Source organism: Octodon degus, unplaced genomic scaffold, assembly GCF_000260255.1.
Source record: "Octodon degus isolate 3935 unplaced genomic scaffold, OctDeg1.0 scaffold00067, whole genome shotgun sequence".
NCBI classification, from domain to species: Eukaryota; Metazoa; Chordata; class Mammalia; order Rodentia; family Octodontidae; genus Octodon; species Octodon degus.
The window spans coordinates 2,817,219-2,837,870 of NW_004524643.1; the positions used below are offsets into that span (position 1 = coordinate 2,817,219).

General features: G+C 36.1%; 1 protein-coding gene and 1 pseudogene across 2 annotated transcripts in view; one reads left to right on the forward strand and one right to left on the reverse strand.

The window, feature by feature from the left end:
* Sbf2 (SET binding factor 2) overlaps positions 1 to 20,652 on the reverse strand; it is a 508,807-nt gene that overhangs the window by 220,231 nt on the left and 267,924 nt on the right. For both annotated transcript variants that reach the window (XM_004634868.2, XM_023719341.1), the window contains exon 14: positions 150 to 354. In XM_004634868.2, the coding sequence (XP_004634925.1) occupies positions 150 to 354 (205 nt within the window). The remainder of the gene's footprint in view (positions 1 to 149; positions 355 to 20,652) is intronic.
* On the forward strand, positions 14,183 to 16,434 carry LOC105742682 (annotated as a pseudogene).

A 20,652-nucleotide genomic window follows, 5' to 3' on the forward strand; every position in this document is an offset into this window, starting at 1 on the left:
TTATATACCTTGTTTTTACACTTTTCTGCTGGACAGTTAAGACCAAGATAAAGCAAGACCTGTATAGCAAGAAATGTAACTTTTGTATCTGATAAGGTCAGTCAAGTCCCCTCAGGGTTTACTTTTAAAATAGACAGACAAATACATACCAACAGGTGGACCTGCTGGCACAACACACTTCTTCTCCATCCGTGTAGCAGGAGGTGCATTCTGATTCTTGGCAAGATTTTCCTGTATTAATTCCTGAACCAGAGCTTCATTAATCTTAGGGAAAGGAACAATGTGAACTCGCAAGTGTGATCCTTCTGTTGGGCGTGGAACTTTCTGAAATGCCATATGAGGGTTTGGATTTTCCTACAGTATCAGACATAGGTAATGTTATTCAAAAGTTAAAGTAAATGACAAAGAGGCAGTAATGACAAAGAAATTCGTTGGGGTACATACTAAAATCAGACAGAAAAGTGTTTATATATACATTTGTAAACATGCCAACATTAGAGTACCAGGATCCTACCTCTTTAATGATTTAAGAGCTATCACTAGGATAGTTGGTCACTCATATTCTTTTCCCATAAACATTTTTTCACCTGGCCTGTATGTCTTTTTGCTATATCTATGTATATTTTTCACTTTTCTAATTTTTTTTTAAATTAAAAAATTCAAAATAGTTAAAAAAAGGATTAGAATTGAAACAAAATTTCATTAAACAAAGTAATAGAAATTCAACAATGGTTGCTGTATACATGATATTATCTTTAAATTAGTTGTTTAGGTTACCAGATAAAAACCTGAAAAATTGATCAAAACCAAAACAAAACAATGACAACCAAAGAGTTAGAAGAAATTAAAAAGAAAGAAAAAAAGAATTTTAAGCATTAAGACCCGCAGAAACTGGCAGCACAATTATTTAAATTATACTGCATATATACATAAGTATATCCTTTTGCCTTCTTTCCTTTGTCCTTTTCCTTATCCCAGTTTTCCTCCCTGTTGAACAAATTCTTAACCTTTCACAGTATCTATTGTACCTTTCTAATTTGATTTACTCTTTCAGGTTCTTATACTAGCATGACGATATGATATCTGCACATGCTGGTCTGATTTATTTCACTTACCAATATAGTCTCTTATTGCATTCATTTATCTACAAAAGCCTCAAATTTATCTTTTTTATAGCTGAATATTACCCCATTGTGTTAAAATACCAAGTTTTTAATCCATTCCTCAGTTGATAGGCATTTAAGTTGTTTTCAAGATTTAGTTATGACAAATTGTGCTACTATAAATATGGGTACACATGTATCACTGTGGTATGATTATTCCACTTCTTTTGGAAAAATACCTAGGCATGGAATAGCTGGCTTGAATGGGACCTCAAATCCTAGCTTTCTGAGGAATCTCTCCACATTTCCACAATGGTTGTACCAGGGTGTACTTCCACCAATAGTGGAAAAGGGTTCCTCTTTCCCAACAGCCTTTCCACCATTTGTTATTGGTTGACTTCTTGATGATAGCCATTGTTTCTGGTGTAAGATGGTATCTCAGCATTGTTTTAATTTGCCTCTGTTCAATGACCAATGATGCTGAACACTTTTTATATATTTATTTGAAATTTGTATCTCTTTATTTGTGAAGTGTATATTCATCTCAGAGGCCCACTTTTGGATTGAGTCTTCGAATTTGGGAGGCCTGATTTTTTAAAACATTCTTTATATATTCTAGATAGAAAGCCTTTGTCCCAGGGATAGTTAGCTATAATTTTTCCCACTTTATGCGTTTTTTAGTGATTTCTTTTGATGTGCAGAAATTGTTCAAAAAGATGAGATTCCAATTGTTGATTCTTTAGAGAACTTCTCATACAGCTTGATTTTTGCTCATAAACTCTCTACCTATTCTTATGTCATTAAGATTTCTACCTACTTTCTCCTCCAGAAGATTTAGTGTTTCAGCAAGAGACAGGAAAAGGAATATTGTGGGACTGTCCTGTTTCAAGGTTGTATATGGTGAGATTTTTGGACTTATGTGCAAACATGAGAAGTATAGAATTATTTATTCTATTTTTAAAATATAATCTAATTCTTAAATGTTTTTTTATCATATTATGTAGGGACTTAAAGTTCAACATATCAATACTTGATGAAAAATACCTGTTCCTTATTATGCCTAAGATGTTTGAAATGCAGTGAGATAGTGAGGTTAAGCTTGATAGCCTAAATCGTTTGATAATAACAATAAGCTTGTCTTCTGAATGGTTAACAACCTAAGTTTGCAGACCAAAATTAGAGAAAAAGGAGGGCTACAAGGAAAGCCAACATTTTGGCCCTAACCTTCTAAGGTCAATTAAGACTCAGGACATATGAGAACTTGTACTGTAACCTCATGTACCTAGAAAGTGTCCCAAATTTTCTGATCAAGAAGATTATGGGGCCAAAGAGGAAAGTGATCGATGACGTAGAGTGTGCCTAAGGAGAGTCACATGGGGAGAAGACACTCTCTCAGGCTTTCACAGAGAGCACATTGGCCAAGCAATGGCCGTGACTCATCCACATGGCTGCAATGACAAAGGTTCTACAATCTGAGGTACAAGATCTCAGGATAAATCCTGAGGACATTTCACTGACCTTCTCAGACCAAAAAGCTACAACTCTTGTTGCACAGGTCCTGCTTTACCTTGGTCTTAACCATCCAGTAGAAAAGTATGAAGACGAAATATAGGAAGTAAAGCCATGTTGTTATGCTAAATTTATCTTTATTGACTCAGGTCAATAATTTCTGACATTGCCAGTTAAACAGAAGACCCAATGCTATTATGGGCTACTGGACTCTTTTAGAATATTTTGCTGAGTTTACACACCTATAATATTCAATAATGGAACTTAGAAAAAATGGGGTATACCGATGAATGTCCATTTTGTATCTGTGTATTCAAAGTGGTTAGGATAGATATATAGTTGCATTCTCTTAATGAATAGAATGATTTGTTCTAACGGTGTTTGTAAATAGGATCTCAAGTCCGCATCTTGTACAGCAATTAACCACTAGGAAGAATATATGCAGTGTGTTATTTGTTGAAACTGTACTTCCGATTTGATTTGAAACTGTCTCATTGCTATTTGTTTATCAATAAAATTAAAAAAAACCAAAGTGAATGGAGAAAAAAAAAAGATTTAGTGTTTCAGTTTTAATATTTAAATCTTTGATCCATTTTGACTGTAGTTTTAAAAAATTAATTAATTAATTAATTAGGTACATGGACTTGTTATGTAGCTTGAACTCATAGTGATCCTCTGATCTCAGCCTCAACAGCACTGGAATAATAGGTGTGAATCGCGATGCCAAGTTTCTGTGGCTAGACAGCATGATCAGGACTGTGAGGTTGACATGGAATGAGGTACTGGGATCAAACCTGGGTCCTTGTGTTTTCCAGGCAGATGCTTGGACCACCGAGCTATCTCCCTACCAACTTGACTTTAGTTTTGTACATGGTGATAGGTATGGGCCTATTTTTAGTCTTTGGCCTGTGGAAAGCCAGTTTTTCCAGCACCACTTATTAAAGAAGCTATCTTTCTTCCAGTGAATATATTTGACTCTTTTGTCAAAGATAAGGTGGCTGAGTATGTTTGTAGGTGTGCCTGCATCTTCTGTTCTGTATTACTGATCCTCAGTTTTTTGTTTTTTGTTTTTTTTTGCTTTGTAATATATTTCAAGTCAGGGATTGGGATCTCTCCTACCTTACCTTTGTTGAACACGATTATTTTTGGTATTCTAGGCCTCCTTTTTTGGTTCCAGATGAACTTTAGGACTGTTTGCTAGTATTCTATTAAGGATTTTTGTATCTATGCTCATTAGGGAGATTGGCCTGTAGTTTCCTTTTTTCGTTGGGTCCATCTTTCGTTGTGGTATCAGACTGCTTTTTCCAGATCTGTGAGGTATACTAATGGTATTTTAATTGGGATTGCATTGAATCTGTATCAAAGTTTGGGATTATGGTCATTTTCACAATGTTGGTTCATCCTATCCAGGAGCAAGGAGTATCTTTCCATTTTCTGAAATCCTCTTTGAACTCTTTTTTCAGAGTACTATTTAATAGTCAGTGTATAGATTTTTTACTTCCTTTGTGAGATTGATTCCTAAATATTTATTTATCTTTTAGATGTTATTGTAAAAGGTATGGTTTCCATAATTTCTCTCTTGGTGCGTTTGTTGTCTGTGCACAGAAATGCTATTGGTTTTTGAGCGTTGACTTCGTATTCTGCTAATATGTAGTGACCTTCTTTACTACATGCTTGGCTTGAAGTTGACATTGCCAGAAACCAGTATAGCTGCTTTTTTTTTTTTTTTTTTGGATTCCTGTCTTATGGAGTATTGCTTTCCATTCTTTGATGTTCAGTCTATTAATTTTGAGTTAAATGTTTTTCATGTATGCAGCATATTGTTGGATTTTGTTTCTTGATCCACTCTGCCAGTGTGCTTTTGTTGACTGATGAACTGAGGCCATTTACATTGATGGCTGTAACTGATATGTGTTGGCTTATCTTTGTCATGTTGTTTTCCTACTGTAGGATCCCTACTTTTTTTCCTCTGTTTAATTACTTGCTCTGCTTGCTGATTCTCTTCTGTTTTTGTTCTTGAAAGTTGTGGTCCTCTTGGTCACTTTCTAAAATATGTGTCCGTCTTTGTAGGGTTGGTTTGGTCATCATCAATATCTTCCACGTTCTTTGTCATGGAAGTATCTTATCTCTCCATTAAATCTGATAGCTAGTTTTGCAGGGTCCATCAATCTGGGCAGGAAGCTTTCTTTTAAGACCTGGAATATCTCACTGCAAGCCCTTCTTGATTTGATTGTCTGTGCTAAGAAATCTGCTGTGATTTTGATAGGCTTTCCATTATAGGTGATGTTTGTTTTCTCTAAGAGCTTTTCTTTTCTTTTTACTGGGAAAAAAAAAGTATATATTTAGAATTAGCCAGCTGGACTCATTTAGATGATCTTTGTAGGGTTGGTTTCGTTGTCATCAATTTCTTCTGATGCATTTGTTGGCACCATCCAATGAATCATAATTGGGAGCCAGTCGAACATATGCCTTCTTCTCTCCATCAGGCCTGATTAGTGTATTGACCTTGGCAACATCAATGTCATAGAGCTTCTTAACAGATTGTTTGATTTGGTGCTTATTGGCTCTGACATCCACAATGAACACGAGTATGTTGTCCTCGGTATTTTTCATGGCTGATTCTGTGGTCAAGGGGAACTTGATGATGGTATAGTGGTCAAGCTTGTTTCTCATGGGGGCGCTCTTCCGAGGGTATTTGGGCTGCCTCCGGAGCCGCAGTGTCTTGGGACAGTGGAAGGCGGGCGACATTTGCATCTTCTTTTTGTGGCTGTTGATGCCTTTCAGCACAGCCTTCTTGGCCTTCGAAGCTTTTGCTTTGGCTTCAGCTTTGGGAGGGGAAAGGGCTTCCTTTTTCATCTTTGGCACCATCTTGATAAAAAGAGTCTCTCTCTAACAGCTTCTAATAATCTGTTATTTTGTTTATTTTCTGGGATCTTGATTATTATGTGTCTGAGTGAAGATTTATTTTCATTATGGCTAGCTGGAGTTCTATATACCTCATTTAACAGTGTATTTTAGATTCTTTTCCCATGTTTAGAAAATTTTCTGCTGCTACTTCTGCACACAGTCTTTTTATGTCATTTGCGTTAACTTCAGCTGTTTCATTGATACCTATTAGTCTCATATTATTTATCTTTGCATTGTCTTGCAGCTGTTGTATTACTTCCTGGTTCCTTATTATTTTGAAGAGATCTTTCCTTTCATGTTCACTAGCTGTATTGCTATCTTCAAGGTCTGAAATTCTACATTCAGGTTGATTCAAGTGGTTTTGTCAGTTTCCAAGGGAATTGTTAATGTCCTACATATCTGTTTGAATCTGTTTCATGCACTCTAGTTTTGTGTTGCACTGTTCATTGTTTCAATCACTTTCCTATTTCCCTATATTTTTTAAATTTATGTCTTCTTTAGATGTATTGAGGAATCATTTCATGGCTATTTTTGAGGACCAGATTAAAATTCATACAAGCCCTAAGAGGGAGAACATTGGGAGCTTCAAAAATGACAAAAGGAAGGGAAAAAAGGCAACCTAAAATCTCTATCCAACCCAAAAGAAGTCCAGCAGACATTTCCTTTTGTATCTGAGAGCTTATTTCTGATCGGATTTCTCCACAGCCTGATGAAGTTGTTCCTTTACTTCAGTTGCTATCATCTCAGAAATTTCAGGTGTGTGACTACTAAGTTCTTCTTTGACCTGTCTGTTGGACTTCTTTTGGGTTGGATAGAGATTTTAGATTGCCTTTTTTCCCTTCCTTTTGTCATTTTTGAAGCTCTCAATGTTCTCCCTGACTCTTAGGGCTTGCATGAATTTTAATCTGGTCCTCAAAAGTAGGATTCTATTTCAAATACTATAGGTAAGAGAGGAATACATTTCTTCTACAGTTTATTTTTCCTAGGGAAAGCTTCTTTACAATCATTCTTGGACCAATTCTAACATTTATCATCTTTTGCAACCAGAAAGTTTCTTATTCCCACCGAAGCTATCATTTCTGGGACAGATTAAACTCAGTGCCACCACATACATTCTCCTGACAGTTAAAAATGCCCAATGGTCATCAATTATTATAAATGCTCCCTACAGGTTTTTTTTTCTTCATTATGTAGCTTGAAAAATGAGAGCTAGGGTAGGACATATGAGATAGTTAAAATATCTCAGCAATGTGACAGAAATAAGACTGCTTTAAGTATCTCTAATATATATACTGAGGTTTATCTTACAAAGTTTCTGAGGTGAAATCAAATTTTAAAGAATTGTTCTTGCCAAAGCAGCCCTTATACATCATTTCTGTTTTCACCATAGTACTAGCGAAGATAGGCAAAAATAAATTCTTATGTCAACTCTAATTAGACACTTGTTCTAAAGCACACACTAAAAAAATTGTTCTAAAATTCCAAAGTCAGTAGTATAGCAAGACACAAAGTTAATACACTAAAAGATCAATAGCATTTCTATAAATCAATAACAAATTCACTAAGAGAGAAATTAGGGAAATAATACCTTTCATAATAGCATTAAGAAAAACAAAATATCCAGGAATCATCTAACCAAAGATGGGAAAGATCTGTACAATGAAAACTATTGTATTCTGAAAAAGGTGACTAAAGAGGGTATCAGACAATGTAAAGATATTTAGAAGTGAGGTGTGGGTGGATGATACTAATGCTGATGATGATTTTGACATTGGCTGTGCAAGCCAAGGTTCTTATGATGGTGAATTGGAGCAAGAGTCCACTGATACAGACACAGGGACTGCAGATCTTCTTGATTCAGATGACAAAGAAAACATCAATTAGAGTACATATTTGACTAGCCAAAATGTAAAATGGCCAAACAACCAAATAGAATAATCCAATGTTACAACTAGGTCTGAAAATATAGTGAGGATGTTGGCAGAAGTGAAATGTACTGGACAGAATGCCAGCACTGTCATTCAATGTTAGAAAATGTAACAGATGGAATGTGACAAAATACTATAAAATATATGAAGGCCAAACTGAAAGCATTCAAAGACCAACTGTACTTAGCAGGGATTTATGGTAATCACAGGAATGTAAAAGACATATGGAAAGGGGATGGGTCAAAATAAACGAGGTCTGAAAAGAAAATTTTTTTCCTTTTAAGTGCGAAGACTTACTATGCTCTCAATTTAGGCATTTATCCTGGAACTCATCCGTTATATGTCCTTATTTGAACAGCAATAAATGGAACGATATTGTGAACAGATTTGTTGTTCCCATCTCTCAAACTTGCTGGAATGTGACATCAGACAATTGGTTTACTAGTTTCCTACTGATGTTACATTTGTTAGCAGAACACAAATTGACCAGCACAGTAACTACACAGGAACAAAACAGAAATTCCAAGTAAAATGTTGCAATTTCCAGACAGGATTGTTTAGAATATCTTTGGGGGCCAGGGAGATAGCTCAGTAGAATAAGCACTTGCCTGGCAAGTGCAAGGGCCTGAGTTCAATCCCCAGTTCCGTAAAACAAAAAGAAGAAAATCTTTGGATTTCAGAAAGACATAACATTGGCCTTCTATATGGTAAAGAAAAACAAACTGGTACTGTTGATGTCAACATTTCACCATGATGGGGAAACGTTGATAGGGAAACCTCAATAAAATAGAAGCCTGAGACAGAAACTTTCTACAATAAAACAAAAGGTGGAGTCAATGTTGTTGATGAGTTATGCAGCAACTATGATGTCACATGAAACACTAAGAATTGGTCAATGGCTGTGTTTTACTTGATTCTAAACATGTATGGCATAAACAGTTTGACAGTTTACAAAGAAAGTAACAAGTACAAAATACTATGAAGAAATTTCCTTAAAGAGGATTGGGACTGGAACTCATTTACAGCAGAGGAAAAACAAAATGTTTCTTTCCCAAGGAACTACACAAAAAATTGTGAAGCACTCTGTTGAACAGGCACAGCATCACAAAGACCTTCTATGACAAAGGATAACAAAACAAAACAAAACCAAATGTCAAGTGTGCCCTACAAAAAACTACTGGAAAACAAAATATATGTCCAATGTTAGCCATACTTGTGTACAGAACAAGCAAATGTCATGTGTGAAGACTGCCTTGTGTGTGACAGTTGAAGCAAAGATTTCTGTGGTAGAATTTTTGTGTTCACACTGCAGTTCACACTTTATTTTTGATGTTAGCTTTTAGGTTTTGTAAGCTAGTAAACAGCTGATGTGAAAATGTTGATGTCTATTCTAAGCACTCATTACATATCTGATATTTTATTTTAATTTTAATTTATTTTTTGCGGAACCAGGGATTGAACTCAGGTCCTTGAGCTTGCCAGGCAAGCGCTTATTCCACTGAGCCATCTCCCTGGCCCCTGATATTTTATTTTATTGATATCTTATATAAGTGTACATAGTACAATATAATAGGAAGCTCCTCACAAGACAGGAAGAAAATGCCTGCCTGACAAGGACAAGGTCCTGAGTTTGATTCCCAGTACAAAAAACAAAAACCACCCAGGAAGAAAAGGTGACAAGGGCTGGTGAGATATCTCAGTGGACTAAGCACTGCTTAGGCAAGTGCAGGGGCTGGGGTTTGATCCCTGGCATTGCATGCCACGCCGACCCTGCCCCTGGGCATGGGCCACTGAGACTGGGAGTGGTGGCACACACCTGTAATCCCAGTGCTGGGGAGGCTGAAAACAGGAGGATCACTAGGAGTCTGAGCTGCATAGTGAGACCCTGTACCAAATTCATAAGAATAAAGGAAGGTGACAAGATTATCACATAAGAAAGCTAAACACGTGCTCTCAGTGTGACATGGGAATATGTAACAATCGTGTGAAAGTTGCCTTGAATGTGACAATTGAAGCCAATCTTATTTTTATTATAGAATTTTATTGGTATTTTCATTGTAGTTCATATAGGAATTTATTTCTTATGTTATCTATTCAGTTTCATAATCAGGTACACAGCTGAGGTGAAAATATTGTCTAGTCTAAATGCACAGTACATATTAAGAATACTTTATTCTCAATACTTTATTTTATTGATATTTTATGTTCCCATTAACTACACATGAACCTCCTGACAAAACAGCAAAACTCCTGAGTTGTCAAGTATGTTCTACAAAAATGCCAGGAAAGCAAAATACATGTGCAGTTAGTGTAAATGATGTGTGCATGTGGCACTTGCTGTTGTCATGTGAGCAGACTGTCTTAGGTGTGATAACTAAAGATTTTTTTTTGGTAAAGTACTATTAGTATTTTCATGGTAGTTTATATAAGAATTTATTTGTGTTGTTTCTTTTTAGACTTTGCACACCAAAACAGAGCTCATCTCTTATATCCCTGCTAAGTGTGCATAGTATAATATAGTAGGAAGCTCCTGACAAGACAGGAAGAAAATTTTGAAATGGTGAAAGAAAATGTTGAAACCTTTGATGTCTTTTGCATTATTAAAAATTCAATACTTTATTTTTATGGTTTTTCCTGTTAGGTATTCATTAATAAAAATCATAAGATGAAAATTAATAATTCATCAACATAAATATTATAAAGAATATTTCTGAATCTTTATGACAAAATAGGTGTCATGCTCCATGGGCTAGGTTCAAATCTCAGCTTGGCTCATTACTAGCTGTGTGAACTGGTACAACGTCAATTCCCTCATCACTTTGTGCTTTAGTTCCTTTACCTGTGCTGAAACTGATCACACAGTGTCTATGTCATAAAAATCTGTGAAGATCGTGGCATGCTGTTATAGGAAAGCCTTATAAGATAAGCACATACATATACACACCTTTCCAGAATAAATCTAAACTTTTCAAAAGTCTATATACATTTTGAAAAATATTTATTCACTGCATATTCTTTGGTATAGCATCATGCTTATTGAACTAAAACCTTATTTTTTTCTTCTCCTTTTTATTTTTTAAAATTCATTTTTATTTATTTATTGTATTTTAGTGAAGGGTCTACAGGGTGTTCAGGGTCTCACTACTAGATTGAACTCATAGTGATCCGTCTGTTTACAGCTTCTCAAGAGCTGGGATTACAGGCATGCGACACCACACCCAGTTCTCAATTACCCTCTCAGGGCAACCTGGGGGCGGGGCCAGCACAGCAGGCTTGGGGACCCCCCCCCCCCACCCGCCCCTGTGACTGCTTGCAGGCACTTTAATCCATTGAGCTATTTGGCTGGCCCTAAAATTTATTTTAAAGAGAATAGTTGTTGGGGGCTGGGGAGATGGCTCAGTAGAATAAGTGCTTAACTGGCAAGTGCAAAGGCCTGAGTTCAATCCCTGGTTCCGCCAAAAAAACAACAAAAAGAGAGTAATTGTTGAACTAAAAACATTCCTTTCCCCCAGGTTTTGGGGAAGACAATACTAAATACTTATATTTTAATAATAATAATAATAATAGTAAACTACTAGCACAACTAATACTACTATTGTTACTAGTAGTAGCATCCAGTAAGGGCTTAAATATAAGTAACTCATTATATAAAACTCACTAGTATTATTTATTAATTTTCCCATAAGCAATTAGAGATACTGTAAACCTAGCTGGGAATGATGGTACATGCTTATAATCCCAGCACTTATGAAGTTGAGGTTGGAGGATTGCTATGAGTTCAAGGCCAGTCTGGGTTGCACAGTGAGTTCAAGGCCAGACTGAACTACACAGTGAGACCTTGGCTCAAAAAAACAACATGAAAGAAAAACAAATTAAAAAATATTGTAAACCCAACATAGATATAATTCAGATTAACAAAAGCACTGTTTGACTAAAAGTATGTTAAAAGTTTAGTATATCTGCAGTTATTGAGAAATTCTACACCAAAATGTAGATCATGAGTTAAATTTACCAAGTTATAATAATTTCAATTTTGTTTAGAAGATTCAAAAAAAGACTCATGTTCTCGGATCCACTATTTGGTTTCCTGGTTGCTGTGTCTGTGCATTGCTGCCCTCTAACGGGCAGCAGAACAAACGTAAAAGCCCACACTTTTAGCCTTCAACCTAAGTTGGTTACAGGACTTTTGTGAAGACAGCAGTAACAAGGAAAGATTTGGTGAGGGTCATCATAATCCACAAACTCTTTTGAAAAAAAAAAAAAATCTCCTCTTACTTTACTCCAAATGAGTTTGGAGTGGTCACTTTTAAGTTACTGAGCTCATTGAAAACTACAGCTCAGTTTTGTTGTTGAATTTCACAAGCAAATCTGTTATTTTTCAACTGTACAGATCAACAGTCAAATTTTCAAGTCTGCTTCCAGCAAAATGCAAATTCAAAGTAGTAACCAATGATTCAGACAATCAAAGAAAGTGGACATGGCAATAGTTTTGCCTAAGACCACAAAAATGAACTATGCAAGAAGTCTGGCAAAATGTCTTACCTTAAATAATGAATTTTGAATTTGGATAATGATTTTCAATTGTGATTTCAAAGTATAGTAGAGTAATGGGATGTTCAATGATTTTGTCAGAAAAATGATACACGCCCCCTAGTACAGAAACATGGATTTTTCTCTTTGTTCTTCCCCTTTGGGAGGCTAACAGAGAACATGCTATTGGCTTATAGAAGGCAAGGCTGAGAATGCACTTCAAATAAAAGCAAAGCAAAGCAAAACAAATCAAAAAACAGGGGTCAGGGAGATGGCTTAGTAAGATAAGCGCTTGACTGGCAAACGCAGGGATCTGAGTTCAATCTCTGGTTCTGCCAAAAAAAAAAAAAAAAAAAAAAAAAAAAAAAAAAAGTTCAAATCCTACTGGAAATGTAAAGTAAGCAATAGCCAGAGTAAAAAAAAAAAAAAAATTTCCTACACATCAGTCTTAGGTGTGGCCAAACAATGTGGTTATTAAATTTCTCAGAATAATTCAGGTGTTTAAAGTTATTTAATATGCACAAACTAAACCTAGCATTACATAAGGTAGTAAATTACACAAATCTTTTAAAATACAGTGGAAGATAATACAGTTCCTACAGTAAACCATCCAATATTATCAAAATAGCATTTTATTTGGCAGTATATACAATATCTTTTTTTAAAATTATTTTTTATTGGATACAGGATCTCACTATGCAGTTCAGACTTGTAGTGATCCTCCTGTCTCACCCTTCAGTGCTAGGATTACAGGCATGCACCACCAGACTTGGTTTTAGGGCTGGCACAGTGTGCTGGGGTTCTGGGGCTGGCATGGCATGTGGTACTGGGGATCAAACTTGAGTCCCTGCCCTTTCCAGGCAGGCACTTATGCCACTAAGCTATCTCCCCAGCCCAGTATATACAATATTGATGGAATGAAATATCCTCAGTTATCTAAATTCACAAGTCTTTAAATGATCACCCACAGACCAAGAATTGATGTTAATTGAGCTCAATTAACATCTCATGCTGAACACAAATTTTGTGGAAGACTTTCATATTTCATTTACTAACTTTTTTTTCTTTTTTGTATTTTATGGAAGGGTCTACAGGGTGTTCAGGGTCTCACTACTAGATCAGACTTGTAGTAGTCTGGCGTGTTTACAGCCTCCCAAGAACTGGGATTACAGGTGTGCGCCACCATGCCCAGTCTCTATTCTGTTTTTTTGTTGCTAACTTTTTCTATCCAGGTTTTATTTCTCAATCTCTACACTACTAACATTTATTTATTTATTTAATGTATTTAGTATAGGGTCTACAGGGTCTCACTACACAGATCAGACTCATAGTGATCCTCCTGTTTTCAGTCTTCCAAGCACTGGGATTACAGGCCTGCACCACCAGCCTAGTCTCAGTCACCATCTCAGTGTGCCCCAGGGGCAGGGCCACATAGCATACCAGGGATCAAACTCTGGTCTCTGCGCCTGCCTAAGCAGGCACTTTAGTCTATTGAGCTATCTGGCCAGCCCTCATTATGGAGATTTAGGTTCAATAATTATTTGTCTAGCTTAGGGCTGAAATGTTTTACATATTGTATAATGTTTAGAAAGCATTCTTGGTCTCTATTCACTAGATGAAAGTAGCATATTCTCTTCATTGATCACAAATAAAAATGTGCAGAGACACTGCCAAATTTCATGGGGTGAGTAGGGGAGGACTGCCCCTGTTGAGAACCATTACCCTAATTAATGACTCCAGATGATTTCCTATTGTAAGACAAGTACTTTTGTGACTAGTACCAAGGCAGCATAGAGTGGAATTAAGAGACCTATATTCCCATTCACCTGCTGAAATAAATATAAATTTAAACCACTACAAGTTACACCTATTTGATTCAAATAAAACAAGTGACAATTCCAAAGGCAGGTGAAGATGGGAGCAAATGGAACTCTCAAAATATGGTGGGAAAGCAAAAATGTTGGACACTTGGAAAAACTATTCTCCGTTTCTCATAAAATGTTGTGTTAGCACATGTCAGTATTTTACTCCTAAGAATTTATCTAAGGCAAATGAAAACTTAAATTCCCTCAAAAGCCTAGGCAAATGTTTAGAACAGTTTCATGTATAATTGCCAAAATTATTTTTTGCCATCAAATAAATAAAACTTTGATACATTCATACAGTGGAATACTACTCATTAAGAAAAAGAGATTAACAGTGACTATGGAGCAATGTGAAATACATTACATTTCAGTGAATGAAGCCAAACTAAAACATCAACATGATGATATAAAGAAGCAAAAAGACTTTAGAGACAGAAAACAGGTCAGTGGTTATCATATGTTTGAGATGGTGGGAAGACATGATTATGAAGGGGCCTTAAGCAATTTTTGGAGTGATGGAAAGTGCCCATGTACTTATTATGGTGCTTATGGTTGGACAACATTATGGATTTATCAAGACCAAGACCCAGAGAACTATACATTAAAAAGGTAAATGTTACTGTAGGTAAGTTAAATTACAACAATACTGACTTATAAGTAAACAAACAAATCAGGATGGAGGACTTTGTACTAGAGACTTTGACTTCATCATAATAATCTTTTTTTTTTTTTTGAATCGGGGATTGAACTCAGGTCCTTGTGCTAGCCAGGCAAGTGCTTATTCTACTGAGCTATTTCCCCGGTTCATCATCATAATAATCTAATAAGTTGTTTACATTTATATTTTAACTTTCTAAGACTACAGATAATCAAAATAATTTGCTTCCTTTCTATAATGAAAAAAACCCCTTTATTAGTGGTTGGTAAAGAGTACAAAAACCCTCACTATAGATAAAATTCACTAGACAGTGAAATTAACTTTCTACAAAGATGTAAAGGATATAGATCTTATAAAATGTGGGAGGTTCTTCCTGTGTTTGAGCTTTGGGAATTTAATTCCCAAAAGATTACAGACTTTAATATCTATTTGGCTTAATGCTTGGCAATAAAATATTCATAAGGCATAATCACAAACATTTATAAGAAAATTTAAGTCCTCTAACTTCTTTCTCTAACTTTAAATAAAACTGTTAAATTACATGGGCTAGCAAATATTTATATACTACTGGGGATACAAAATAAATTTAAAAGATTACACTATGTAAAACCATACGATGTATGTCCAAGAGATTTCTTAATGCCCTGGAATGAAGGTTTTATAAAAAAATTTGTCTAGGTTTACTTTAATAATCTTATTTTTGTGTAGTTAAGTGTTCCTTTTTAAGTATACGTTGAGAATCATAGGGACAGGGAAGGTAAGTAGTTAAGAGTGCTCTAATGCAGATACTAGACATTTTGAAAGTTAAAGTGGGCAGCTCTGAGCATTATAGACGGAGCAAGGAGAGAAAATGCGTGTAGATATTATCATGGTATAGACTCTGCTGATGCTTACATAATTTGTCTTTAGTGGATTTTGTCCTTTTTTTCTTTGCTTTACTTTTCCATTGCACCAAAGTCACCAAATGCTTTCCTTAATTATTCAGAAAACTCCAAAAAGCAAGAAAAGCAGATGAGAAACTAAGGTAGCAAGCCTCCAGGATCTCCCTTCTCCCTCCAAGCAGATGCATACAGGCTTAGGCAAAAGGCCACAGCTCTAAGTCCATCTCACCATGGCAAGAACAAACAGCTCTGCAGAAGGCGCCAGTACTTGAAGAAACTTGTACCACATGGACTGCCCCCTCAGAGCATCCAGCAGTTGATTACAGAAGATTCTCACAAGGATAACACCTCAGAGACTTCAACTCACCCTGCTGCAACAGTTCAGGGAACTCATATTTCTCATATTGCTCAGCAGGTATCATCTATATCAGAAAGTGAAGAGTTCAGGTCTCATCTGATAGCACAGGCTTCTCAAAGAAAGCTCATGGAATCCTAGCATGGTGCCCATCTTAAAGAAAAATTTTGAAAGACTTATCTTCTGAAGATACACAGGGCAGAAAAGGAGACAGAAAACCTTGTAGTACCTGCTGTCACTTCTAAGTCTGTCCCAATGCCCATCTACCAGCCTAGCGGTGGATGGTATATTGCCATTGCCCCAAATAGAGCTTTACAGTTGGCCAGTCCAGGAACAGATGGAATACAGGGACTCCAGATATTAACCAAGACCAGTTCTGGCAGTACTCTGTGAGTTACAATTCTCCAGTATATACAGACCTCTGAGGGACAGCAAATATTTGTGCCCAGGAACCAGGCTGTTGTATAAACTGCACCAGTAGATATGCAAACATACCAGATCCATACCACTGCTACAGCTACTTCACTACCAGACGTGATAGTGTCTCTGGTGGCTCTTACATCTCAGACAACTAAGACAGATGACTCCCAACTGAAGAGAGAAATAAGGTTGATGAAAAATAGAGAAACTGATCAAGAATGTTCTAGAAAGAAGAATATGTGAAATGCCTGGAAAATCAAAATGAAACTCTGAGTTAAAAAAAAGCTTAAGTCAGGTCTATTTTCTCTTGCTCAAATTCTTGAAACTTCACCAAAAAGGAACATAAAGGAATGGTGAGAAGAAATTGGGACATTAAGGTGTTTTTTATTTAAAGGGAAGTGAAAGAGAGAAGCTAGCTATACATACCAAACTTGAGAGCAATACAATATTCACAAATGATTTGAATGGAATCAGCAGGTCTCTACTCTAATCCAGTACAAAGGAAACAGTCAAAATGACATGGTTGGTTCCTTTGCTTAACAAAAGGGAATTTCAGATATGTGATTTAAACAAAAACATGACTAGTTTAAAACCATACTGATTATTTTCTTGCATACACAATAGCCCTTCATGTGTCCTTAACTGCATGATCCAAGAAAGTAACTTCTCCACTGATCTAATTTGGATCTCAAATGTCCCATAAAAGGCTTGCTCACCAGTCTGCATCACAGGGAATAGGTGCCGGAACCTTTTGAAGGTGGGATCTATTGGGTGAGAGTGAGATTGTTGTGGGAAGAGGATATTGAAGAGGATATTCGGATCCTGGCTCTTCTTTTTTCTCTGCTTCCCAGTCACCATAAAGTGAACAGGCATCTCTTGCAATCATTTATGATGTAATAAGCTGCCATTCAAACAACAGGGCCAAGAGAGCAGGGACTGAACACTCTGAAATTATAATCCAAATCATATCAATCTCTTCTAGAAATTTCTGATGTCAGGCATTTGTAAGAATGGAAGAAAAGTACTAGCCGCAGTACCATGTTCTGGTTTTTAACTCTGAAAAGTAGTCACATTTTCATGAATGTTGGGACCATCATGAACTTCAGAATTCACTGGAGGAAATCTGAGAAAGACTAGTAAGAATCCACTGAGACAGTCTCAGCTTCTCACTCATCATGTATCTATCTATATCCTCTTCTGAAAGATATTAGGAGAATCATACACCTAGAAAATGCCTTGCACTACTGTCACAGGTCCTTGGAAAGTACATACTAAATGAATGAATTAATTATACTAAATAGAATGAAACTAGATTGTAAAAGACATACAACAAGGGCTTACGAACTGTAAAACCTATTGAAAGGGTCTTATGTAATAGACTTTTATACAGCAATACAAAACCTCATTATAGTTGCTTTAAAAATCTCATTTGTGAATGACATTTTGAGTTTCACATTTACCTTTTAGAATGCATAATTACTAGATATTCATTTTATTGTAATTTTTAGTTTAGTATTGGCTTAGTATAAGCTATACAATCTTTAAAGTGGCATTGCATACACTGGGCACTCATGTAATAGAGACAATCCTACGCTGGAAAACCGACTCCAGCAACTTATTACATTTTGAAGTTCTGGAATAATTTTATAATGAACTAAGAATAGAGGAATAGAGGAATAAGTACATTTAATAGATATGATTAACTAATTCCCATTTAAGATTTTGTTCTTTCTGGAAATCCTTCAATAACTTATTCCTACTTTTCAAGGAAAAATAATCTTTTTTTTTGAGACAGGATCTCACTCTGCAGTTTAGGCAGGGTTTGAACTCATTTTGTAGCCCAGGCTGGCCTCAAACTTGCAGTGATAGTGATCTTCCTGCTTCCACCTCCCAAGTTCTGGGATTACAGATGTGTGCCACCATGTGAAAAAGAAAAAAAAAGCAACAACAACATTTCTAATCTTCACTTTCCTTATACATTCAATACCAGCCCTATTCATGTCAAGGGTCATTTTCAAGATAAAGTGGGAAAGTATTAAAGCAGTTTATAACATGTAATGGAAACATCATTATTTTTTAAATTGAAGATAATTAACTGACAGATTAGGAATCAGACGAAAATTCTTGAATTTAACATCTGACCTCGATCATGTAATACGGTTATATGAATCTGAGCCAATTATCACAGATAAAGGTAGATAATGACACCAACCTCACATTGTTCTTAAGAGATTATGTGTGTAAATTGCGGTATTTGATGCCATGCCTGTATGCTGTGCTGACCACTTAGTATTTTTATTATTATAACAGACCAACAGAAATTTCTCATGAGACTATGCTTCATATTGGTCCTACACAACCACTAAAAATAACAAAGACTAACACAATCACTGTGTCATGCTGGAGTTGAACATATTGGTTAATGCTGAGATACTTCTGACTTCCAATTTTATGTTTTAAAAAATGAGACCCAAATGAAAATCACAGTGTGAGCAAAGGATATGTGGAAAAGCTGGTACTAAAATATGTTCATAACACAAGGACTGAAAGAAAAGTTATTTTGAAAAATGAAGGGCTGGAGAGATAGCTCAGTGGCTTAAATGCCTGCCTGGCAAGCACAAGGTTCTGAGTTTGATTTCTATTACAAAAAACAAACAAACAAACACACACACACAAAAATGTTTAGATCTTAAAAGACATAGGGGTAGGTAGAGTTCATGAACAAAAACCATCTGCATGGGAAATACTTCAGAGAATCAACAATTGGGATCTCAACTCTTTAAAAAGTTTCTGCACTTCAAAAGAAATCACCAACAGAGTAAAAAGAAACCCCACAAACTGGGAAAAAAAATTATAGCCAACTGCCCCACTGACAAAGGTCTCATCTAGAAAGTATAAGGAATTTTAAAAAATCTCCTGGGCTGGGGAGATAGCTTGGCAGTCTAAATGCCTACCACACAAGCACAAGGACCTGGGTATGAACATGGGTACTGCATGCTCTGCTGGCCCTAGAATCCCAGGTGCACTGTGCCGGCCCTGAAGCCAGGTATGGTGGCAAACTCCTGTAATCCCAGTGCTTGGGATGCTGAGACAGGAGGATCACTATGAATCTAAGATCTGTAGCAAGACCCTGAACCAAATAAATAAAAATTTAAAAAAGTCAAGCCCCCAAATTCAAAGACCCAATCCAAAAATGGGCATCTGAGATGAATACACACTTTTCAGATGAAGATATAAAAAATGGAAAATATACAAAAAATGTTCAACATCATTGGTCATTTGAAAAATGCAAACTAAAACACTGAGATTCCACCTCACTCCAGAAAGAACAGCTATCATCAAGAAGTCAACCAATAACATGCTGGAAGTGATGTGAGTAAAAAAGAACCCTTCTCCACTGTTGGTGGGAGTGCAGCCTGGTACAACTGTTATGGAAATCAGTGTGAAGATTTCTCAAAAAGCTAGGATTGGAGGTGCCATTCAGCCCAGCTGCTCCCCTCCTGGGTATTTTTCCAGAAAAACTGAAAGCATCATACCACAGTGACTTATGTGTACTCATGTTTACAGCAGTGGAATTTGTCATAGCTAAATCTGGGAAGCAACCCGAATGCTCACCAACAAAGGAATGGATAAAGAAGAGTTATTTTTACAAAATGGGAATATTATTCAGCTATAAAAAGGATACATTTGAGACTTTTATTGGTAAATGGATGCAACTAGGGACCATACTCTTAAGTGAAATAAATCAGACCTGCATGTGCAACCATCATATTGTCTCCTTGAAAGAGTAAATAAAATCTGAAGAGTATAATAGATACTGTGAAAAGGGAATGATCCTATCAAAAGGAAAGAATTACTGAGCTGAGGAGAAAGACAGGAGAGGGAGTGGGAGAAAGATGTAAGCAGGACAGTTTGTATAATTGTACTGTGGATTTCTGGTGGTCTGTGGAAAGGAGCAGTTAATGTTTTATTTATTTATTTTTTTTTGGTCTTTAATTTTTTTTCCTCTCTTCTTAATGTCTGTCTGTCTTTCTTTTCCTTCCTTCCTTCCTTCCTTCCTTCCTTCCTTCCTTCCTTCCTTCTTTCTGTATTGGTACAGGGTCTCACTATACAGCTTGGACTCATAGTGATCCTCCTGCTTTCAGCCTCCCCAGTGCTGGGATTATAGGCATGTGCCACCACACCCAGTCTTCTCTCTTCTCAATGTCTTATAACTTTTTTTCTTTCTTTTTTTTATTTTACATGCATATATCTGGTAATGTGAAAAAATAATTTGAAGACAAAACTATGGAATACAAAAAAACTGTCACATTCATATTTTGTTTAGTGAAATTCTGTATCATTTGTAATTTTTTCTGTTTTAATACTATTCTGTATTCTCTAAAAATAAAAAGTTAAAAAATGAGACCTATATTAATATACAATATCAGTTATATTATTTGTAATTTATAATCCTAAGCAAGGGCTGGGGAGATGGCTCAGTAGAATAAGCATGT